This window comes from Chiroxiphia lanceolata, chromosome 16 (genome assembly GCF_009829145.1).
Source record: "Chiroxiphia lanceolata isolate bChiLan1 chromosome 16, bChiLan1.pri, whole genome shotgun sequence".
NCBI lineage: Eukaryota > Metazoa > Chordata > Aves > Passeriformes > Pipridae > Chiroxiphia > Chiroxiphia lanceolata.
Genome location: NC_045652.1, coordinates 1,503,084 through 1,519,795, shown reverse-complemented (window position 1 = coordinate 1,519,795; position 16,712 = coordinate 1,503,084). Strand labels below are relative to the sequence as shown.

At 56.5% G+C, this 16,712-nt stretch overlaps 2 protein-coding genes across 8 annotated transcripts; one reads left to right on the top strand and one right to left on the bottom strand.

Moving 5' to 3' along the window:
- The first annotated feature begins 108 nt into the window (after positions 1–108).
- On the top strand, positions 109–8,553 carry SPSB3 (splA/ryanodine receptor domain and SOCS box containing 3). Of its 5 annotated transcripts, none has more exons than XM_032704188.1 (7): positions 109–173; positions 2,171–2,304; positions 4,814–4,991; positions 5,634–5,821; positions 6,710–6,812; positions 7,203–7,328; positions 7,554–8,553. In XM_032704188.1, the coding sequence occupies exons 1-7, from the start codon at positions 122–124 to the stop codon at positions 7,895–7,897; spliced, it is 1,125 nt and encodes a 374-aa protein (XP_032560079.1). In that variant the 5' UTR covers positions 109–121; the 3' UTR covers positions 7,898–8,553. The 5 variants fall into 5 exon arrangements, with proteins under 5 accessions (XP_032560079.1, XP_032560078.1, XP_032560080.1 ...); XM_032704187.1 differs by having other exon boundaries at positions 4,811–4,991; XM_032704189.1 differs by lacking the exon at positions 109–173 and adding an exon at positions 895–1,554 and having other exon boundaries at positions 4,811–4,991.
- Positions 3,983–16,699, bottom strand: LOC116794957. 3 transcript variants are annotated; one of them, XM_032704215.1, is made up of 5 exons: positions 15,457–16,699; positions 14,855–14,989; positions 11,763–11,904; positions 10,030–10,133; positions 3,983–4,182 (listed from the first exon to the last, which is right to left on the bottom strand). In XM_032704215.1, exons 1-5 carry the CDS (start codon positions 15,608–15,610, stop codon positions 4,112–4,114), a joined length of 606 nt encoding a protein of 201 aa, XP_032560106.1. In that variant the 5' UTR covers positions 15,611–16,699; the 3' UTR covers positions 3,983–4,111. The 3 variants fall into 3 exon arrangements, with proteins under 3 accessions (XP_032560106.1, XP_032560105.1, XP_032560108.1); XM_032704214.1 differs by having other exon boundaries at positions 11,763–11,913; positions 15,457–16,698; XM_032704217.1 differs by having other exon boundaries at positions 11,763–11,913; positions 15,310–16,697.
- Positions 16,700–16,712: the final 13 nt, after the last annotated feature.

The following is a 16,712-nucleotide window of genomic DNA, read 5'->3' as shown; positions in this document are numbered from 1 at the left end:
AGACACCGCCCCTCCTTCCTCCTCCGGTTGTGAGTGACGGGGCGCTCAGCTAATGGCAGGGAGGTGCGGCGCGGCCGCAGCCAATGGGCGCCGGGGGGGCGGTGCCGGGAGGGGATTGTTTATGTCCCGGGAGGAGAAAGTGGGTCAGAGCGGCGCCGGGACCGGCCGGGAGGGTGAGCAGGGATCGGGATTGAGATCGGGGACTGGCGACTGGGGATCGGGGTCGGGATCGCGGCTGGGATCGAGGGTCGAGGTCGGGGATCGGGGCCGGGGGGGAGCCGAGGGCCGGGGTTGGGCCCAGGCCAGGCCAGGGCTGTGCGGCCCGAGCGCGGTGATCTGGCCCGGTCCGGCCCGGCCGCGCCTCAGGTGCCGGCACAGTCCGGGCTACGGTGCCGCCCCCAGCGGAGCGGCTGCCCCGCGGTCAGGGGGCCGGGCCGGGCGTGGGGAAGCTCTGGGCGGGGAGCGGGCGCCGTGCGGTCCCGGTTCCGGCCCACGGAGAGGCCTCGGCGGGCCCGGGGCCCCTCAGGGGCGAGGGGTGTTTTGTATTGGCGCTGTTGCGGCAGCAGGCCCAGGGCAGTGTCCATCCCTGTGCTGGCACTGCTGAGGCACCTCCAGCCCTGGGCAGGCAGTTCTGGGCCCCTCATAACAGGAAAGCCATGGAGGGTCTGGAGCGTGTCCAGAGAGGGGAACGGAGCTGGGGAAGGGGCTGGAGCAGCAGGAGCAGCTGAGGGAGCTGGGGGGGCTCAGCCTGGAGAAAAGGAGGCTCAGGGGGGACCTTCTGGCTCTGCAACCCCCTGACAGGAGGGGGTTGCCGGGACGGGGGGGTCGGGCTCTGCTCCCAGGGAACAAGGGACAGGACAAGAGGAAACAGCCTCAAGTTGTGCCAGGGGAGGTTTAGATGGATATTGGGAAAATTTCTTCCCTGAAAGGGTGGTCAGGCCCTGTCAGGGAGCCCCAACCTTAGCAAGGGGCTGGGGGAGCAGACTGTGCTGTTGGGCTGCCATGGATGCTGTTCAGAGCTGGAGAGAGTTTCTGGTGTGGTTGTAGGTGCTTCCCCCATGGCTGTGCTTGGCAGGGGTGTAAGCCCTCTGATTTCGGTAGGTGGGATGCCCAGGGCCCTTCAGAGCATCCAAGGACACCTGCACAACTGGCCATGGCTCAGCCTGTCCTGCTTTTCCAGGAGCTATTGGCCCAAGTCAGGACTGAGGCACAGGAAGAGCAGGGACAGGAGCTTTATGGCAGCCCTGGCTCGGGGCTGACCCACTGCAGGTCCACAGGATCCACAGCCCCAGGGGCTGAGCTGAGCGAGCAGGTTCAGGGGATGGATGGGGGGTTACACCCCTGGGTGCCTCTTGGTGGGGAGTTGGTCCCTGCAAAGATGAACTTCAGGGAAATGAGATTGGAAGCTGAGGTTTCCCTGTCACATCCAGGGCAATGCTCCTGTGTGGTGGCTGGGGCTGGTGTGAGCTGTCAGGATTTGCACAGGGAAGGGGCCTTTGGAAATCTGATCAGCATCTTCCCTTCTATCTGTTCCCTTGAGGCAAGTCTGGACAGGTCTGTGACAAGGCTGGGTTCCCTCCAGTGAGAAGGAAAGTGATTTCTCCCCTGCCCGAAATGCTGAGAGCAGAGTGTTCCCTCCCCAGCTGCAGGTGGACAAACACTTCCCGAAGACAGACCCACACGGGGGCTTGGGGGGCCGGGGCAGTACAGGGGCACAGAGCCAGGACACTGCCCGAGGGCCACGGGCTGTGTCATGGAGCAGCCTCCTCCGATGGAAGGTGTCCCTGCCCATGGCAGGGGGTGGAACAAGATGAGCTTTACAGTCCCTCCAACCCAAACCCTTCTGTGGTTCTGACATCCCTGAGGCTCCCCAGGAGAGGGGGAGCTGGATCCGTGGGTGCCGGATCCACACCCTGCAGAGGGGCAGCTGCTGCCACTGCCGGCTCTGGGGAGCGTTTCTGGGGGAGCCATTTGAACACTGAGCTCGGGGGAGGGGGAAGTTGACCCTGCCCAGAGCAGCAGGCTGAGGTTTGCGGAGGCTCTTGATGGGGACGGAGCCTCCTTTGGATCAGCTGAGGCCCTGCAGATGTGGCTGGTGGCTGGGGGGGTGGCACAGCCTGGGGGTGGCCGTGGGACTGGCAGCCCTGTGTGACCCTGTCCCTCTCCCCAGCCTACCTGTCTGGCAGCACCATGGCACGGCGCCCGCGCAGCAGCCGCGCCTGGCACTTCGTCCTGAGCGGGGTGCGGCGTGAGGCCGACGGCAGGGCCGGCACACGCGGCTGGGGGTACGACTCCGACGGGCAGGTAGGACGGGCTGGGGGCTCGGGGGAGGGCTCTTCTGCCTGACACAGGCAAGGTCTCTGCCTGACACTGGCTCAGGGTCTCTGTAACTGAGCAGCAGAACTGGCCCAAAGCACAAGAGATTTAGGAATATTCAATGTGATTGTCCCGCTCTGCTCACCTGCAATATTGGGGCAGTTTGGGGCACCACAATATAGGAAAGATCTGAAGTCATTAGAGAGTGTCCAAAGGAGGGCAACGAAGATGGTGAAGGGCCCTGAGGGGAAGCCATGTGAGGACACTGAGGGCACTTGGTGTGTTGAGCTGGAGCAGAGGAGACTGAGGGGAGACCTCACTGCAGTTCCAACTGCCTGGGCAGGGCCAGAGAAGGGGCAGGGACTGAGCTCTGCTCTGGGGGGACCAGGGACAGCACCCAGGGAATGGCTGGAGCTGTGTCAGGGCAGGGTCAGGTTGGATCTCAGGGAAAGGTTCTTCCCCCAGAGGGTGGTTGGGCACTGCCCAGGCTCCCCAGGGCAGTGGGCACAGCCCCAAAGCTGCCAGAGCTCAAGGACTGTTTGGATGATCCTCTGGGACACAGGGGGTGACTCTTGGGATGGTCCTGTGCAGGGCCAGGATTGGACTTGATGATCCTTGTGGGTTCCTTCCAACTCAGCACATTCTGTGGCTCTGTGTAAGCTAAATGCTTTTTTAAGCATAGAATGTGTCTGTCATACATAAAGTACATACAATATTCTTAAATATCCTTTTGAAAGTAGGGCTCTGCTTCTGTTTGAAGTGGATCAGTTCCCCAGTCCAGCTGGCTGCTCCCTCCTGGGCTGTGTGGGGCTGGGAGGGAGCAGGGCAGCTTCAGCCTGTGAAGTTACAGGCTCAGGTATCTTCAGATTGAAGTTCCCTTACGTTTCCTGCACATCCAGGTGTGCTGGAGATGGGAACACAGCAGCAAAAGCAGTCAGTGAAACACTGTGAAGAGGGACTTTGATTCATCTCTGCCATCCTTCACTCTTTTCCCTAATTTCTGAGTGTGAGTTGAGTTCCCTGTGCAGAGGTGGGGATACAAGGAGCTGTTCCAGGAGCTTCAGAGCCAGCTGAAGCCATGAGGCCACTGCCAGAGCACAGTGTCCCTGTGCTCACAGAAAATGAGCATTTTCTCTGCAGTCAGAGCAGTTTTCAGTTCTTGCAGTCACAGGAACCACTGGATTTCAGTAGTTAGGGAAGTTAGAAGTTAGCAAAAACAGAACTCATGCTCTTGAGTCTCCAAGCCAGAGGAGGAGGGCTGGGCAGGACATGTGTAAGCCTGATTTCAATTCCCTCTGTCTTACACAGCTACAAGAATGTGAGTTTAAAGGATTTTTTTTGTTAAATACCCCTTACGAAGTCTGCCATGGGGGTGAATAACGAGCAGGTACACCTGAGCAGTGTGTAAACCCAGAGTAACTTGCTGCTGTTATGGTAAGAGGCAACACCAAATCTCCCATAACACAGGAGCAAGATGGGGCTGTGACTCCCACAGTGTCTAGTGCAGGGACACTTTGGTCTCCTGGCATTGGGGAACAGTAAATCAAATTTTTGTGTTCGTGGATGAAAGTAAACAAAAGCCCTTTAATGCTGCTGTAGGTTCCCTGTGGGCCTGTCTGCAGCACTGGCCTGAGGAGCTGAACTGGCTCCCCTTTGTTCTGCCCTCCTCTCCCTTTTCCTCCTTGGCTTTTGTGCCTCCCTGGCTCCTCTCAGCCCCCAGGCTCTCCAGGCAGTGCTCAGCTGGGTGCTCAGCTGGTCTCCAGCTGTCTGGAACCTGCCACTGAAAGCCAAAGCCTTAGCACAGAGTTTGCTTAAAAACGTGTGTCACAGACTTGGGCTGTGACCCTGCTGTGAGAGCTCCTGCCCCTGGAAGGCACCAAGAACATACACATGGTGTAAGTGCTGAGAGGTCCCTGCAGCTCAGCAGACACTATCCATGTCCCAGAGCAGGGTAATTCCATGGGCACAGCCTCCCTGTGATGTGGCACAAGCCTGGGGAGGTCCCCATACCCCCTGGGCACAGCAGAGCAGTGCCAGCCCAGCTCCCTGTGCTGGGGACACCCAGCAGTGACAGTTCCCTGTTCTCCCACTGACGGTTCCCTGTTCTCCCAGTGACCATTCCCTCTTCTCCCCAGTGACCATTCCCTGTTCTCCCAGTGACCATTCCCTCTTCTCCCCAGTGACCATTCCCTGTTCTCCCAGTGACCATTCCCTCTTCTCCCCAGTGACCATTCCCTGTTCTCCCAGTGACCATTCCCTCTTCTCCCCAGTGACCATTCCCTGTTCTCCCAGTGACCATTCCCTGTTCTCCCAGTGACCATTCCCTCTTCTCCCCAGTGACCATTCCCTCTTCTCCCCAGTGACCATTCCCTCTTCTCCCCAGTGACCGTTCCCTATTCTCCCAGGGACCGTTCCCTATTCTTGTCAGTGACCGTTCCCTGTTCTCCCAGTGACCGTTCCCTGTTCTCCCACTGACCATTCCCTGTTCTCCCAGCAGCACAGCGACTCAGACTCAGAGCCGGAGTTCTCCTCCCTGTCTCCCTCCATCCCCAGCGCCATCCCTGTGACAGGAGAGTCCTTCTGCAACTGTGAGAGCCAGAGTGAGGCCCCGTTCTGCTCCAGCCTGCACGCCCTGCACCGTGTCCGCGACTGCCGCTGCGGGGAGGAGGACGAGTGTAAGGGCTGCCTGTGCCCTCTGTGCTCCCTGGGGGGGCAGGGGCTGCACCCCAGCATGGCTCCTGTCCCTGTCCCACAGTGCTGCTCCTTTGTTTACATCCCCAGGCCACGGAGGAGGATTACAGCCTGTGCCTGCTGTCGTGTTCCCAGGGCTCAGAGCTGAACCTGTTAAAGGCGTCAGAGTTTCACCTCTGGGGACCTGCTTTCCGATCCAGCTTAGGCCACCAGTGAAACAGGCCCCGGTGCTTAGGGCTCTCCTGATCCCTGGAATGCTGGCGGGATGCCCGGCACGGCGTGCTTGGAGCACAGGGTGGACTTGGGCTGGCTGAGAGAGCCATGGCATGGCAGAGCCACCCCCTGTGCCCACGGGGAGTGAAGGGAGAAGGGAGGCTCTGCTGTGTCTGCTGAGCCAGAATGGGGACTGGAGGATGCTGACAGTTTGGGAGCACTGAACCATCCCTGGTGGGACACTGTTCAGGCCTCAAACAACTCACAGCTTAAGATTTACCCTCTTAAACAATAAAAAAATTACAAATGAAAACCCCAAAAAGCCTTCAAAACAATGTCCCGCTGTGCTTTGGCTTGGGAACCACTCCCTGAGGATCTTTACCCATCCCTGTGCTCTCTGTGATCCTCAACAGATTTCGACTGGGTGTGGGATGACCTGAACAAGTCGACGGCCACCCTGCTGACGTGTGACAACCGCAAGGTGAACTTCCACATGGAGTACAGCTGCGGCACCGCCGCCATCCGCGGCAACAAGGAGCTGGCGGACGGGCAGCACTTCTGGGAGATCAAGATGACCTCCCCGGTGTATGGCACTGACATGGTACGTGGGGCTGGTGGGTGAGGGGCTGGACATGCCCCATGTGTGCTGAGACCCAGAAAGCCCCCATGCTCTGGGCTGATCCCACAGTGTGGGCAGCAGAGGAGGGGATTCTGCCCCTCTGCTCCCTCAGGTGAGACCTCACCTGCAGAGCTGCCTCCAGATATGGGGTCCCCAATACAGGAAAGACACAGACTTGTTGGAGCAAGTCCAGAGGAGCTCACAGAGATGCTCCCAGGGCTGGAGCCCCTCTGCTCTGGAGCCAGGCTGGGAGAGCTGGGGGGGTTCACCTGGAGAAGAGAAGGCTCCGGGGAGACCTGAGAGCCCCTTGCAGGGCCTAAAGGGGCTCCAGGAGAGCTGGAGAGGGACTGGGGACAAGGGATGGAGGGAGAGGACAAGGGGAAATGGCTTCCCAGTGCCAAAGGGCAGGGATAGATGGGATACTGGGGAGAAATTGTTGGCTGTGAGGGTGGTGAGGCCCTGGCACAGGTTGCCCAGAGAAGCTGTGGCTGCCCCGTCTCTGGAAGTGTCCAAGGCCAGGTTGGACAGGGCTTGGAGCAACCTGGGATAGCGGGAGGTGTCCCTGCCCATGGCAGGGGGTGGAACAAGATGGGCTTGAAGGTCCCTTCCAACTCAAACCAGTCTGGGATTCTGTGAACAGGACATTGACCTTCTCCAGCTGTTCAGTTGGGCCTCCTCACTTAGGAAAGGAAATGGGAGCTGGGAGCCTTTACCTCCATCCTGAAACCTATGACTTGGCTTCACTGAACCCTCTGGGTGTTTTGGGCTGAACCAAGAAGAGGAGGGGAGAGCCAGAAGTGGAGTCTTGATTGTATTTTGTTCCTTGAAAAGACATTAAGCCTGCATTCTTCTTCCTGGCCTTGCTCCCAGATGGTGGGAATTGGGACGTCAGATGTGAATCTGGACAAGTACCGCCACACGTTCTGCAGCCTTCTGGGCAAGGACGAGGACAGCTGGGGACTGTCCTACACAGGTAACATGGACAGGCAGCACTGGCACAAGAGGTTCCTTAGGAGGTCGAGGCCAAAGAGGCACCAGAGATGTGAGTCCCTTTGTTAAGGGCACCCAGAGTGGCTCCTGGTAGCTCTTGGAACATCAGTCCTGGTCGTGTTTTGCAGAGCCCTTAGACTCGGTGTGGGACCCTCCAGGGCACCTGGGTGCCACTGTCCCATCACCAGTTTGGGGTTGTGCTCTGGAGTTGCAAAACCTCAACTTTCCCCTTTCCATTGGCCACCCTGGGATGGGATGGATGTTTCAGAGCCTGAGTGAGGCTGTGTCAGCAGGAACTCAGAGCATTGGAGCTGGGGGGAATTCACGGAGCACAGGTTTTCCATAGAATGCCATTCTTTTTGTGTGTTTTAAGGTCTGCTGCATCACAAGGGAGATAAAACAAACTTCTCTTCGAGGTTTGGCCAGGGCTCCATTATTGGGGTGCATTTGGACACGTGGCACGGGACGCTCACGTTCTTCAAGAACCGCAAGTGCATCGGTAAGAGCAGTGGCTCAGGCAGGGGGGTGGAGTGGGGGAACTCCGGGTCTGTCTGCGGCAGAAGACACTGGCAAAGCAGAAGACTAAGATGTGAAGTGAGTGGGAGGAAGGTTACATTTGCTGTTTAATAGGTCGGGATTTTGGAAGGCTTTTTCCAGTGGGTTCAGGGTAGGTGGGAGGGGCGAGATGCCCTTGTGTAAACTCACAGGTGCTGTGCCCTGGCAGGGGTTGCGGCCACGAAGCTGCAGAACAAGAAGTTTTACCCCATGGTTTGCTCGACGGCGGCCAAGAGCAGCATGAAGGTGATCCGGTCCTGTGCCAGCTGCACGTCCCTGCAGTACCTGTGCTGCTTCCGCCTGCGCCAGCTCCTGCCCGACTACGTGGACACGCTGGACGTGCTGCCCCTGCCCCCGGGACTCAAGCAGGTGCTGCACAACAAACTGGGGTGGGTCCTGAGCATGAACTATAGCACGTCGAAGCCTTCGTCCTCCTCCTCCTCAGGGAGTGACTCGGACAGCTCCTGCTCGGATGCTGAGGCCTGTCAGAGGAAGAGGTGCAGGAGGACATAATGTCTCTGGGGGTAGGGGTTTGTTCCCCCTCTGGGCCTGATGCACCTCTTCCTTCATGGGGACATCCATTGCTACTTGTTGGCAAAGATTTCCCTTACGCTGTGGAAATCTTTGGCCTCGACATCCATCACAGGCATTGAGAAGAGCTCTTGGCTCCAAGAGGTGCCAGCTCTGACACAGGAAAACAACGGTCAAATATCTGAGCTTCATCTCCTGACGTGCTATCAAAGCCAGCGCCTCTTCCTGAAGGATCCTTCTTCTCCCTCTTGGCACAGAGAGGATTTAACAAGTTGGACTCGATGATCCTTGTGGCTCCCTTCCAGCTCAGGATATTCTGTGATGATTAAGGCAGACTCACAGTTTTAAAGTGTACTGGATTCCAGTCAAGTAACGGCCCTGACTTGTCAAGGCCAGCCCTCTCCTCCTCCCCATGTGTAGTTTGGTGTCTGCCATGAACTCGTCCCTCTCTGGCCCGGTGGAGCAGCCCCAGTGCAGGGAAAGGGCCCCAGAGGCGCTGCTGTGTGAGTGGGGACAGGGCTGGGCTGGGGGTTCCTCCAGCCCCTGTGACTTTAATTGCTTTGCATGTTGGTTCCTGCTGCTTCTCCTCTGTCCGAGACTCTGTTAAACTGTAACAATAAAAGTAGAAACTGTCTGTGGATCCTCTCAGGGCTCTTGAAGGCAGGAGCCTGCAGGTGCTTGGCAAAAATAGCCAGGCCAGCCCAGCCAACAGCTGGAGGAAGGTTTTGGGTGCACCAGTTGTGTCAGAGCTGGAGGAGGTGAAGGCAGTGATCCCCTTGTCTCTGCCCTGTGCAGGGCTCCAGTGCTTCCCCCTGAACCAGCAGCATGGCTGGGATGATCCCCCGTGGAGCCAGACCGATGCCTGTGGCTGAGCACTGGAAGGGAGGCTGCAGGGTTTATAGTGCCAGGATACACCGGAACAGACCCCCCAAATCCTCATCCCAGAGCCTGGGACTCGGAGCAGCCCCTGCCCAGCCTTCTTGGATTAGGGCCTGGACAAGTGACTAGTTCTGTAGTGGTGCCACTGCCAGGGAACAGGCTCTGCACTGCTTCAGGAATGGTGCCAGTGCCAGGCCAGTCCCTGTGGGACCTGTGGGCAGCCTGGGGGGCTTTTCCCCAGCCTGTGAGCCCTCCTCTGGTGGGCAGCACCTTTGCTTAGGATTCAGGGCTGAGCTGGTGCTGTCAGCCTTGAAAAGGGAAAGTGGGACAGGACTGGAATATGGATGGGAAATGGCTTTAACCAGTTCTCTCCATGGGTTTCCTCCCAGCAAGTTCCAGCCACTGCCTTTTCCTCTGCTCCCATTACAGACACCCATAGGGTCAGGTACCCTATGGTACCCTGTGCACTTATTCCCCATTGAGCCTCCCACTTCCATGCCCTTCCTTCCCACATCCCAAGTCCTGAAGTGCAGACAGCTCTCCCTTCTCTGGGAACACGCTTTGAATGAGAAGCTGACTCCAGCAGGTCAGGCTCTGCCCATCCCTCTGGATCAGTGCTCCAGCCAAGCCAAACTGCTGAGCTGTTCTTCCCCAGGACCCACTTCAAGCATCAGCAGATGGAGGCAGAGGAGTCCCTGGCAAGGAGGAACCTGGTTTGGAGGGGCCTTCCCATTTCTGTGGGTCCAGCTGCCACTGCTCTGAGCCAGCAAGGCTTTGAGAGGAACTTCAGGGGTTCTGTGTCGCTGGGGAAGGCCCCAATGAGAAATCCCAAACCTCAGCAGGCACTGGGGGGGGACCCTGACCCCCACTGTCCTGGCTGCAGCTATTTCTGAGTAAAAAACAGTGTTTGCTTTGGGGAAAGAAAATCCCATCCTAACCCACCACTTCCCATGGAGTTTTCTGGACCTTATCTGGCATTTCCTTTTGTTGGGAATTCAGTTATCAAACTCCCCTCCCCTGCCCTGAGCCATGTCACCCCAAGGATGGGGTTTCTCTGGCCAAATGGTTCTTACAGTTGGTGACTGTTTCCCAAAGTAACTCAAACAGGACCCACCTGCCCACAGCAGCCACAAGCAGGTCCTACAGTAACAGGTCCAATCCCCACAAAGAGCCAGAGCAGGACATGAAAAGTCAAGACATGTTGCCAAAAACACAAGGCTTGTTGAACAACTCACCTAAAAGGCTGTGAGACAAACCCACATCCAGCCCCTGTTCCAACTGTTCCTCAGCTCTCATAGGAGACCCAGTTTTCAGCCAGCAGAATAGAAAGCTGGGGCAGCTGAAAGAGGAAATGAGAGCCAAGAGGGTGAAGAAAACATCTGTAGCAAGGCATTTATTGATGTACAAGTCTCTGTTCTGAAAGAGAATCAGCTGCTTCCCCTGGCTGGGCTCCCAGCTGCAGCTCAGGCACTGCTGAGCATGGGCAGGTAAAACAAGGAGTGACCAACACAGCCCACAGTCCCCTGTGGGGTCCAGGACAGGTCCAGGACAAGGTTGGATTGGTGGATGCCAGGAGAAGGTTGATGTGGTAGCATAAATCTGGTCTTTCCACTGGTGTCCCATGCCACAGGGATGTCACTCAGCAGAAGTTTTTCACCTTCTGTGCTGCATTCTCCACAGGCTTTTGAGCATACAAGAGAAGGAAGCAGCACAAATGTTCTAGGAGACCCCAACCTTCCCTGCAGGACTCAATCCCACAGGATCCATGACTCAGCCTTCATCCAAACATACGAGAATGGGGGATAAAGCTCAGAAGAAACAAGCTCTATCACTTGGAAAAGACTTCACACACACTCAGTTCTGTGCTACCCCTCCAGAGAGAGCTGGAAAGCCACTTCATAGACTCCTAGAATGGTTTGGGTTGGAGGGACCATAAAGCTCATCTTGTTCCATCCCCTGCCATGGGCAGGGACACCTTCCACTAGCCCAGGTGAATCCAAGCCCCATCCAACCTGGCCTTGGACACTTCCAGGGATGGGGCAGCCACAGCTTCTCTGGGCAACCTGTGCCAGGGCCTCCCCACCTTCACAGGGAACAATTTCTTCCCAATGTCCCATCTATCCCTGCCCTCTGGCAGTGGGAAGGCATTAAACCCATCTTCTTCTGAAGAGGCTGTGCTTGGGACAGAAATCAAAGCTCCAGGGGAAGGAAAAGGAGAGTATTTGATCACATGAGAAAAAAAAATACATTCTGTCACAGTTCCCCATCTAATGGATGATTAATGTTCACAAAAACAAGCACTGATAAAAACATCTTTTCACCCATTGGCCAAGCTGCCAGAAGGGTCAGATGGCATCCCAGTCTAACCCTGCTCCCCACACGCCTCAGTGTGCCACTCTAACTCATGAACCAGCAGAAAGCTGAAGGGGGTGGGGAGAGGGAGAACTCAGGGAGCTAAATCAGCTCCCCGAAGGATCAGACAGCAGAAGAGCAAGGTAAGTGTGGGGTTCACGGCCAAGAGAGCTTGGGTGTCCTGTGGAAATGCCACACAGTAGGGGTGACATATTCTCTGCCTGAGGGGGATGGAGCAGCAGCCACCTGAGACACCACCCAGCTGACATCAAACAGACCGTGTTGGATGAGGCAGTGGATGCACCCAACCCACCCTGGCTGGGGTGGGCAACCAAAGGTATCAACAGGGGAACATGCAAAGATGCCTCTACTGGGTCCTGAGAGGTGAGATCAGGGCAGGGAGAGGCCTGGGAGGGCCAACAGGGGGGTGAGCAGCTACTGTTGAAACGAGGCTCTGGTTTAATCACACCCAGAGACAAGCCTTGCCTCTAGAGAACTGATTCCACCTTCAGGGCTTATTTGCTCCATCAGCAAAGAGCTTGAAGTGAGGAAGGCCATGGCAGCCCCCTCTGCCTTTGTCCTCCAAGCTTTAACATAGATGGGTTTGAGGGCTCACCTGTAACAGGGGCTTGGGAAGGGATTGCTTCCATTGGAGCTGCTGCTGCAGGGCTGGCTCTGTCCCACTGCTGGAATTGTCTCTTCCACACTTGCCAGAGTCCTGTGCTGTCCTTCTCCACCTGCACCCCCTGGCCCAGGCCCTGGAAAGGCTGAAAGGAAAATCCTGCAACCCCAGCTGGAGTGAGGCCTGGGGCAGGTGTGTTCACAGAGCACAGCCCAGCAGACTCTGCAGCCTTCCCTGGCATTAAGCTGTGGCTTCTAAAATCTCTTTCTGTCAAAGCCTAACACTTTTTCCTCCTCAGTTTTCTTTCCTTCCCCAGAAATCTCCGGAACACCGGGGTAAAAAGATCTTCCTAAGGCTTTTTCCCTCCTTTCCTAGAGCTGAGCCACCACTGAGCATTCACCATGAGAGCAGATTTTCATCAGCAGAGACTCAAAATGATCTTGAGACACATGTGGGCTGGGCCCTTCCACTGATGGAAGTTCCTGTAACTTCCACTGAGGCTTCCCAAAGCTCTGGGCTTGGGATGTCCAGCACGACTCACTTGTACAGGTGTTTTCTTACTGCCTTTGTCAGGCCAAATTCCTGCCTGTGTCTAGGGACAGAAATTCTATGTCACCCCATGGCTGCAGCACTTGGAGCAGAAGAGACAGGAGAAGCAAGAGGTGAAACACGTAACACGCCAAGCAAGAGGCCAAGGACAGGCTCGGGTGACCCAGGACAGCCCGAGGCCCTCACCCTCCTCACCCCTGGGCCAGCAGCACTGGAGTCAGCTCTGGCCACCACAGGCACCCGGGGAGAGCAGCAGGGCAGTGCTGGAGTGCTCAGAAAACGAGTGGATGTGGCACTTGGGGACATGTTTAGTGGACCGGGTGATCGTCAAAGGTTGGACTTGATAATCTTGGAGGTATTTTCCAACCTTAATGATTCTCTGAATGAGCCCAGGGGCGGGACACACCCCTGGGCGGGCCGGGCTGCCCGGCGGGGAGGGGGCTGGGCTGCCCGCAGCAGCAGCTCTATTTACTCAGCCGCAGCAAAGCCGCTCATCCTTCTTAGCTCCCCGTAAGCCACAAGTCTAACCCCCTTTAGATCACACTCCGGCAGAGCAGGAATTTAGTGCAAGGGATATCAAGCCAGGGCTTAGGTGGTGTTTGCCCTAGTTTATGAGTGCTGTGACATCACAAGGAGCAGTGCCGGGGGCACAAAGGGACACAGTGTCTGCAGGGCAGAGACCTGAGCAAGAACTGAGAACCCCTTTCACAGCTGGGCAGTGGGTGCTGGGCTGGGGGAAGGCAGGCTGGGTTTGAGCCCCCCTGAACAGGGACTTAAGAACAGGAGGCTCCAAATGGTGCCTCGAGTTTGAAGTCCCTCAATCCCATTGCCAGCCAAGGTGAAGGAGGATGCAAGTGGATGCAACCTGATCCAAGCCATGGCAGGGGGTGGGATGAGATGGTCTTTAAGGTCCCTTCTAACCAAACCCTTCTGTGATCCTATGAAATATTCCAGACAGGACAGACCAAGCTACTGTAGCTGCGTCTATGCAGGGGATTTTGGATGTGATCACACCACCAGCACAGAGGAGATTCCTCTGCTGTGCATGTTCCAGGACAGGAAGGACCCAGGCACTGGGAACAGCACAACAATGACACATTCAGGGGACAAGAAAAGGGCTCCAGGCCCTGAACATCTCAGAGGGCACTGAACAGCAGCCCTGCTGCCCTCCTGGCTCACCTTTGTCCCCAGAGCATCAGCGCTGATCTCCTCACTGGCACTGCCTTTTCCAGCCTGCCATTGTCTAATCTTGGACTGGGGGATGGACAGACTGAGAATTTCTCAGGGAAGAAGCACAGGCTTAAACAAAACATTGTAGGGGCTGCACAGAAGTGAAAACTAACGCAAATCTCTGCTCCAAAATGCAAGTGTTTCCCGGGCTGTGTGCTCTGAATGTTTCTTTCAAACAAATCTTTTATGGACTCTGAGAATGGAAAAGGCAAATGCAAGGAAGGGCCTGGCCAGTTCCCTCTGGGGCAGCAGCACCTGTCCCAGGGTTAGATGTGCCTGGACACCTCCTGCTGTACTCAGAGACAGCTTCCCCCTGCAGGTCCTCTCCTTTCCAACTGCCCTTCTGTGTCACAGCTCTGTTTCAGGATGGAGCAGTGGCAGTTTTGAATGAATCCTCTTGTCTGTCCCACGTTCACTTGGCCAACTGACTCTGCTGTAGAGCACTTTGTGTAGGTCTGGCTCTGAGACCTGGGTCACCTCAGTCGGGGAAAAGGTGCTTAAGGAAATCTGGCTTTACCAACACCTCCTTATCCCACAGAAGATGAAATAATTTCCAACAGGATCAGGGGTCCAGCAGGAAAGCAGACAGCAGGTCTGCACCTGTGCAGAGCCCATGCTGTAAGAGGCACCAACACTCCAGGCTATGTCAACACTATGCTGGTGAAAGACTATGGTTGAACTGAAAGGTAAAAATCCTCCCCAAACAAGCAAAAAGGTGCAAAAAGAGCCTGAGAAGAAAGGCAGTGATAACTACAGAAGTTGCTAAGTACAGTGAAAGGACACAAAAGGCCTTTGTCTGCACTGCACAGAGGTAGGTGACCACGTTATCTGCACCTACATGATCTGGAGTCTCTTATATAACCACAGTATCTGCAATGTTTTATCCAGCAAGAGCAAAAATAGAGTTGTGCCTCTGCCTGGAATTCCTGCAGTGGGGGCAGGCACAGGAACAGCCCCCTCAGCCTCCCCTGCCACAGAACCAAACTGAACTGGGAGGTTATTGGGGACCAGAAGGGACCACCTGCCCTTTCAGGTTCCCAGGAAGGGTTTTAGGAAGCAATCACTGGGCTTTCCAAAGGAGGCAGCAAATCTGTCCACCCATTACTGCAGGTTCCTGAGCTCAGCCTAAAGGCACACCTGCCTAAAATTGTGCCTAATAATACTTTGGAATAATCTGTGTGGGAATCAGGCCCAGCTCCACTCCCCAAACTAACTGGTCACCAGTAATTAGCATTTCACCCTAGAGAGGGAACTCAAAGCTTTCTCCCCACAGCACATCATTGCCAAAGAGGATGAGAAGGACTCACCAGAGTGGACAGTGTTTGGCATGTTTGTCCTCCAGGTTCTGCTGCAGGGAACTGCCTGACGCTCAAAAGAATATTTACAGTCCAAGGAAATTAAAACCTTCACCCAAATGTCTGAGCTGGGATCTTCAAAGACATCTGTGGAGAAGGACAGAACAATCCTGGTGTGAGAAAAAGAGGTATTTCATCAGCATTAATAAACCACAAAAATAAACCAAGGGTGAAATGAGGGATTCTGCCAGCCTGGGGAGTCTGGCTGCCTCCAGGGCACATGTGTTGGCTGGGCTGTGAACTGAGTTAGTGAGAGCTCTGCAGGCAACTTGAAAACTGTCCCGGAATAGATCTTATTAAATGTACAGAAACATCATTATCTGTGAAACAGCTGTGAAAGAAGCCAGAGATTGGCCACCAGGCTGAAGGAGGCGCTGGGCAGTGGGGTTTCATCAGCTCTGACACACCTCCCTTCATGCTCCCTTCAGCCCCATTCCCACCATCCCTGTGCCGGCCTGGACACACACGGATGTCACCAGGACCCCATGGAAAACATGCTCTTCATTAGTGGCTCTGTGAGTAGCTAATGAAGGTTGACACCATCCACTGGACACCTTCCTCACAGCAATCTGCAACCTTTGCAAAGCACGTGGGGGCTGTTTCCTTTCCAGGCGGGATTTGTTTGAGATTTTCCAACAAAATAGCCCAGCTGTCTCGAAGAACACAAGGGAGGGCTGACGACGTGCTGCTTGTCCACCTTAAAAACATCAACGCCTTGTTTTAGGAGGGCGCGTTGGCAGCGGGACTGTTCGGCCCAGCCCCTGGGCAGGATGGATCTCGGAGTGCCGAGGTTCGGGTGAAAGGCAGAGCGCTCCTCCGCGCTCCTTGCGCTCCCTCTGCCGGCACCGAGTTCCCAGGAAGAGCAGGGACAGCCTCTGGAACCGCCCCCACCTCCGGAGCTCTATCCACGACTCCGCAGCAAATTCCACAACCGAACTGTCCTGGAGCAGACGGGGGCAACCTTCCTGAGGCAAAGCCATGCTATGGATCCCCAGGATACAACCTCTGATTATTTTATGGGTGCAAATGTGGGAATGCTTGACTCAAACCCGTGGTGGGTGAAGCAGGGGGATCCCTGCAGCCCGGAGAACCAAGAGAATCCAGCCATGACCTGACCAGGGGAGAGCGAGCAGACACTGCCTCTGAACACGAGGAGCAGACTGGAAGCAGGTTTGGAAGCAGATCCAGCCTCCGTGAGGCACCTGGAGAAGGTATTTCAGGTGCAGGTATTTCCAGAGGCTGATCCCGGAGCTGAACGAAGAGGTGAGTTCCTGACAGGAGGTAATGGAGCCTTGGACTGGGGGTTTTCGTGTGTCTTCGTAACGACCCTTGAGCACGAGAGCACATTGACAGCTGGGATCTTGCACCCGAAGCTAAACCAGCACCACGAGCTCCCCGAGCCCCGCGGGGCCGCAGCTCTAGAGCCCTTCTGCTCCTGCCGCACGGGCTCAGGGCTCCTCCCCAGGGCTGCCAGCCTGGCCTGGCCGAAATGGAGGGGCTGGGCCCCTGTGGTGCTCGGGGAGCGCAGCTGTTGCCCCGTAACTGTAACCACGACTGGTCAGCAGCCACGACAGCAACGACAGAGACGGAGAAGGCAAAACAGCCCCATAAACAGCCGGGGGGCTGCGCGGCCTCCGGGCCAGCGGCGCGGGGGAGCTCAGAGGCGGCAGCCAGGAGGGCCCGGGTGGGACACCTCGCACAGGTGCAGCCGGGTGGTCCCCCGGCTCCCGCGGCCTCCATCGGCCGCTCCGGTTCCCCGGGACTCCCCGGGACCCCCCGGGACCCCCCGGCCCCGCGGGCTCGGGCCCCC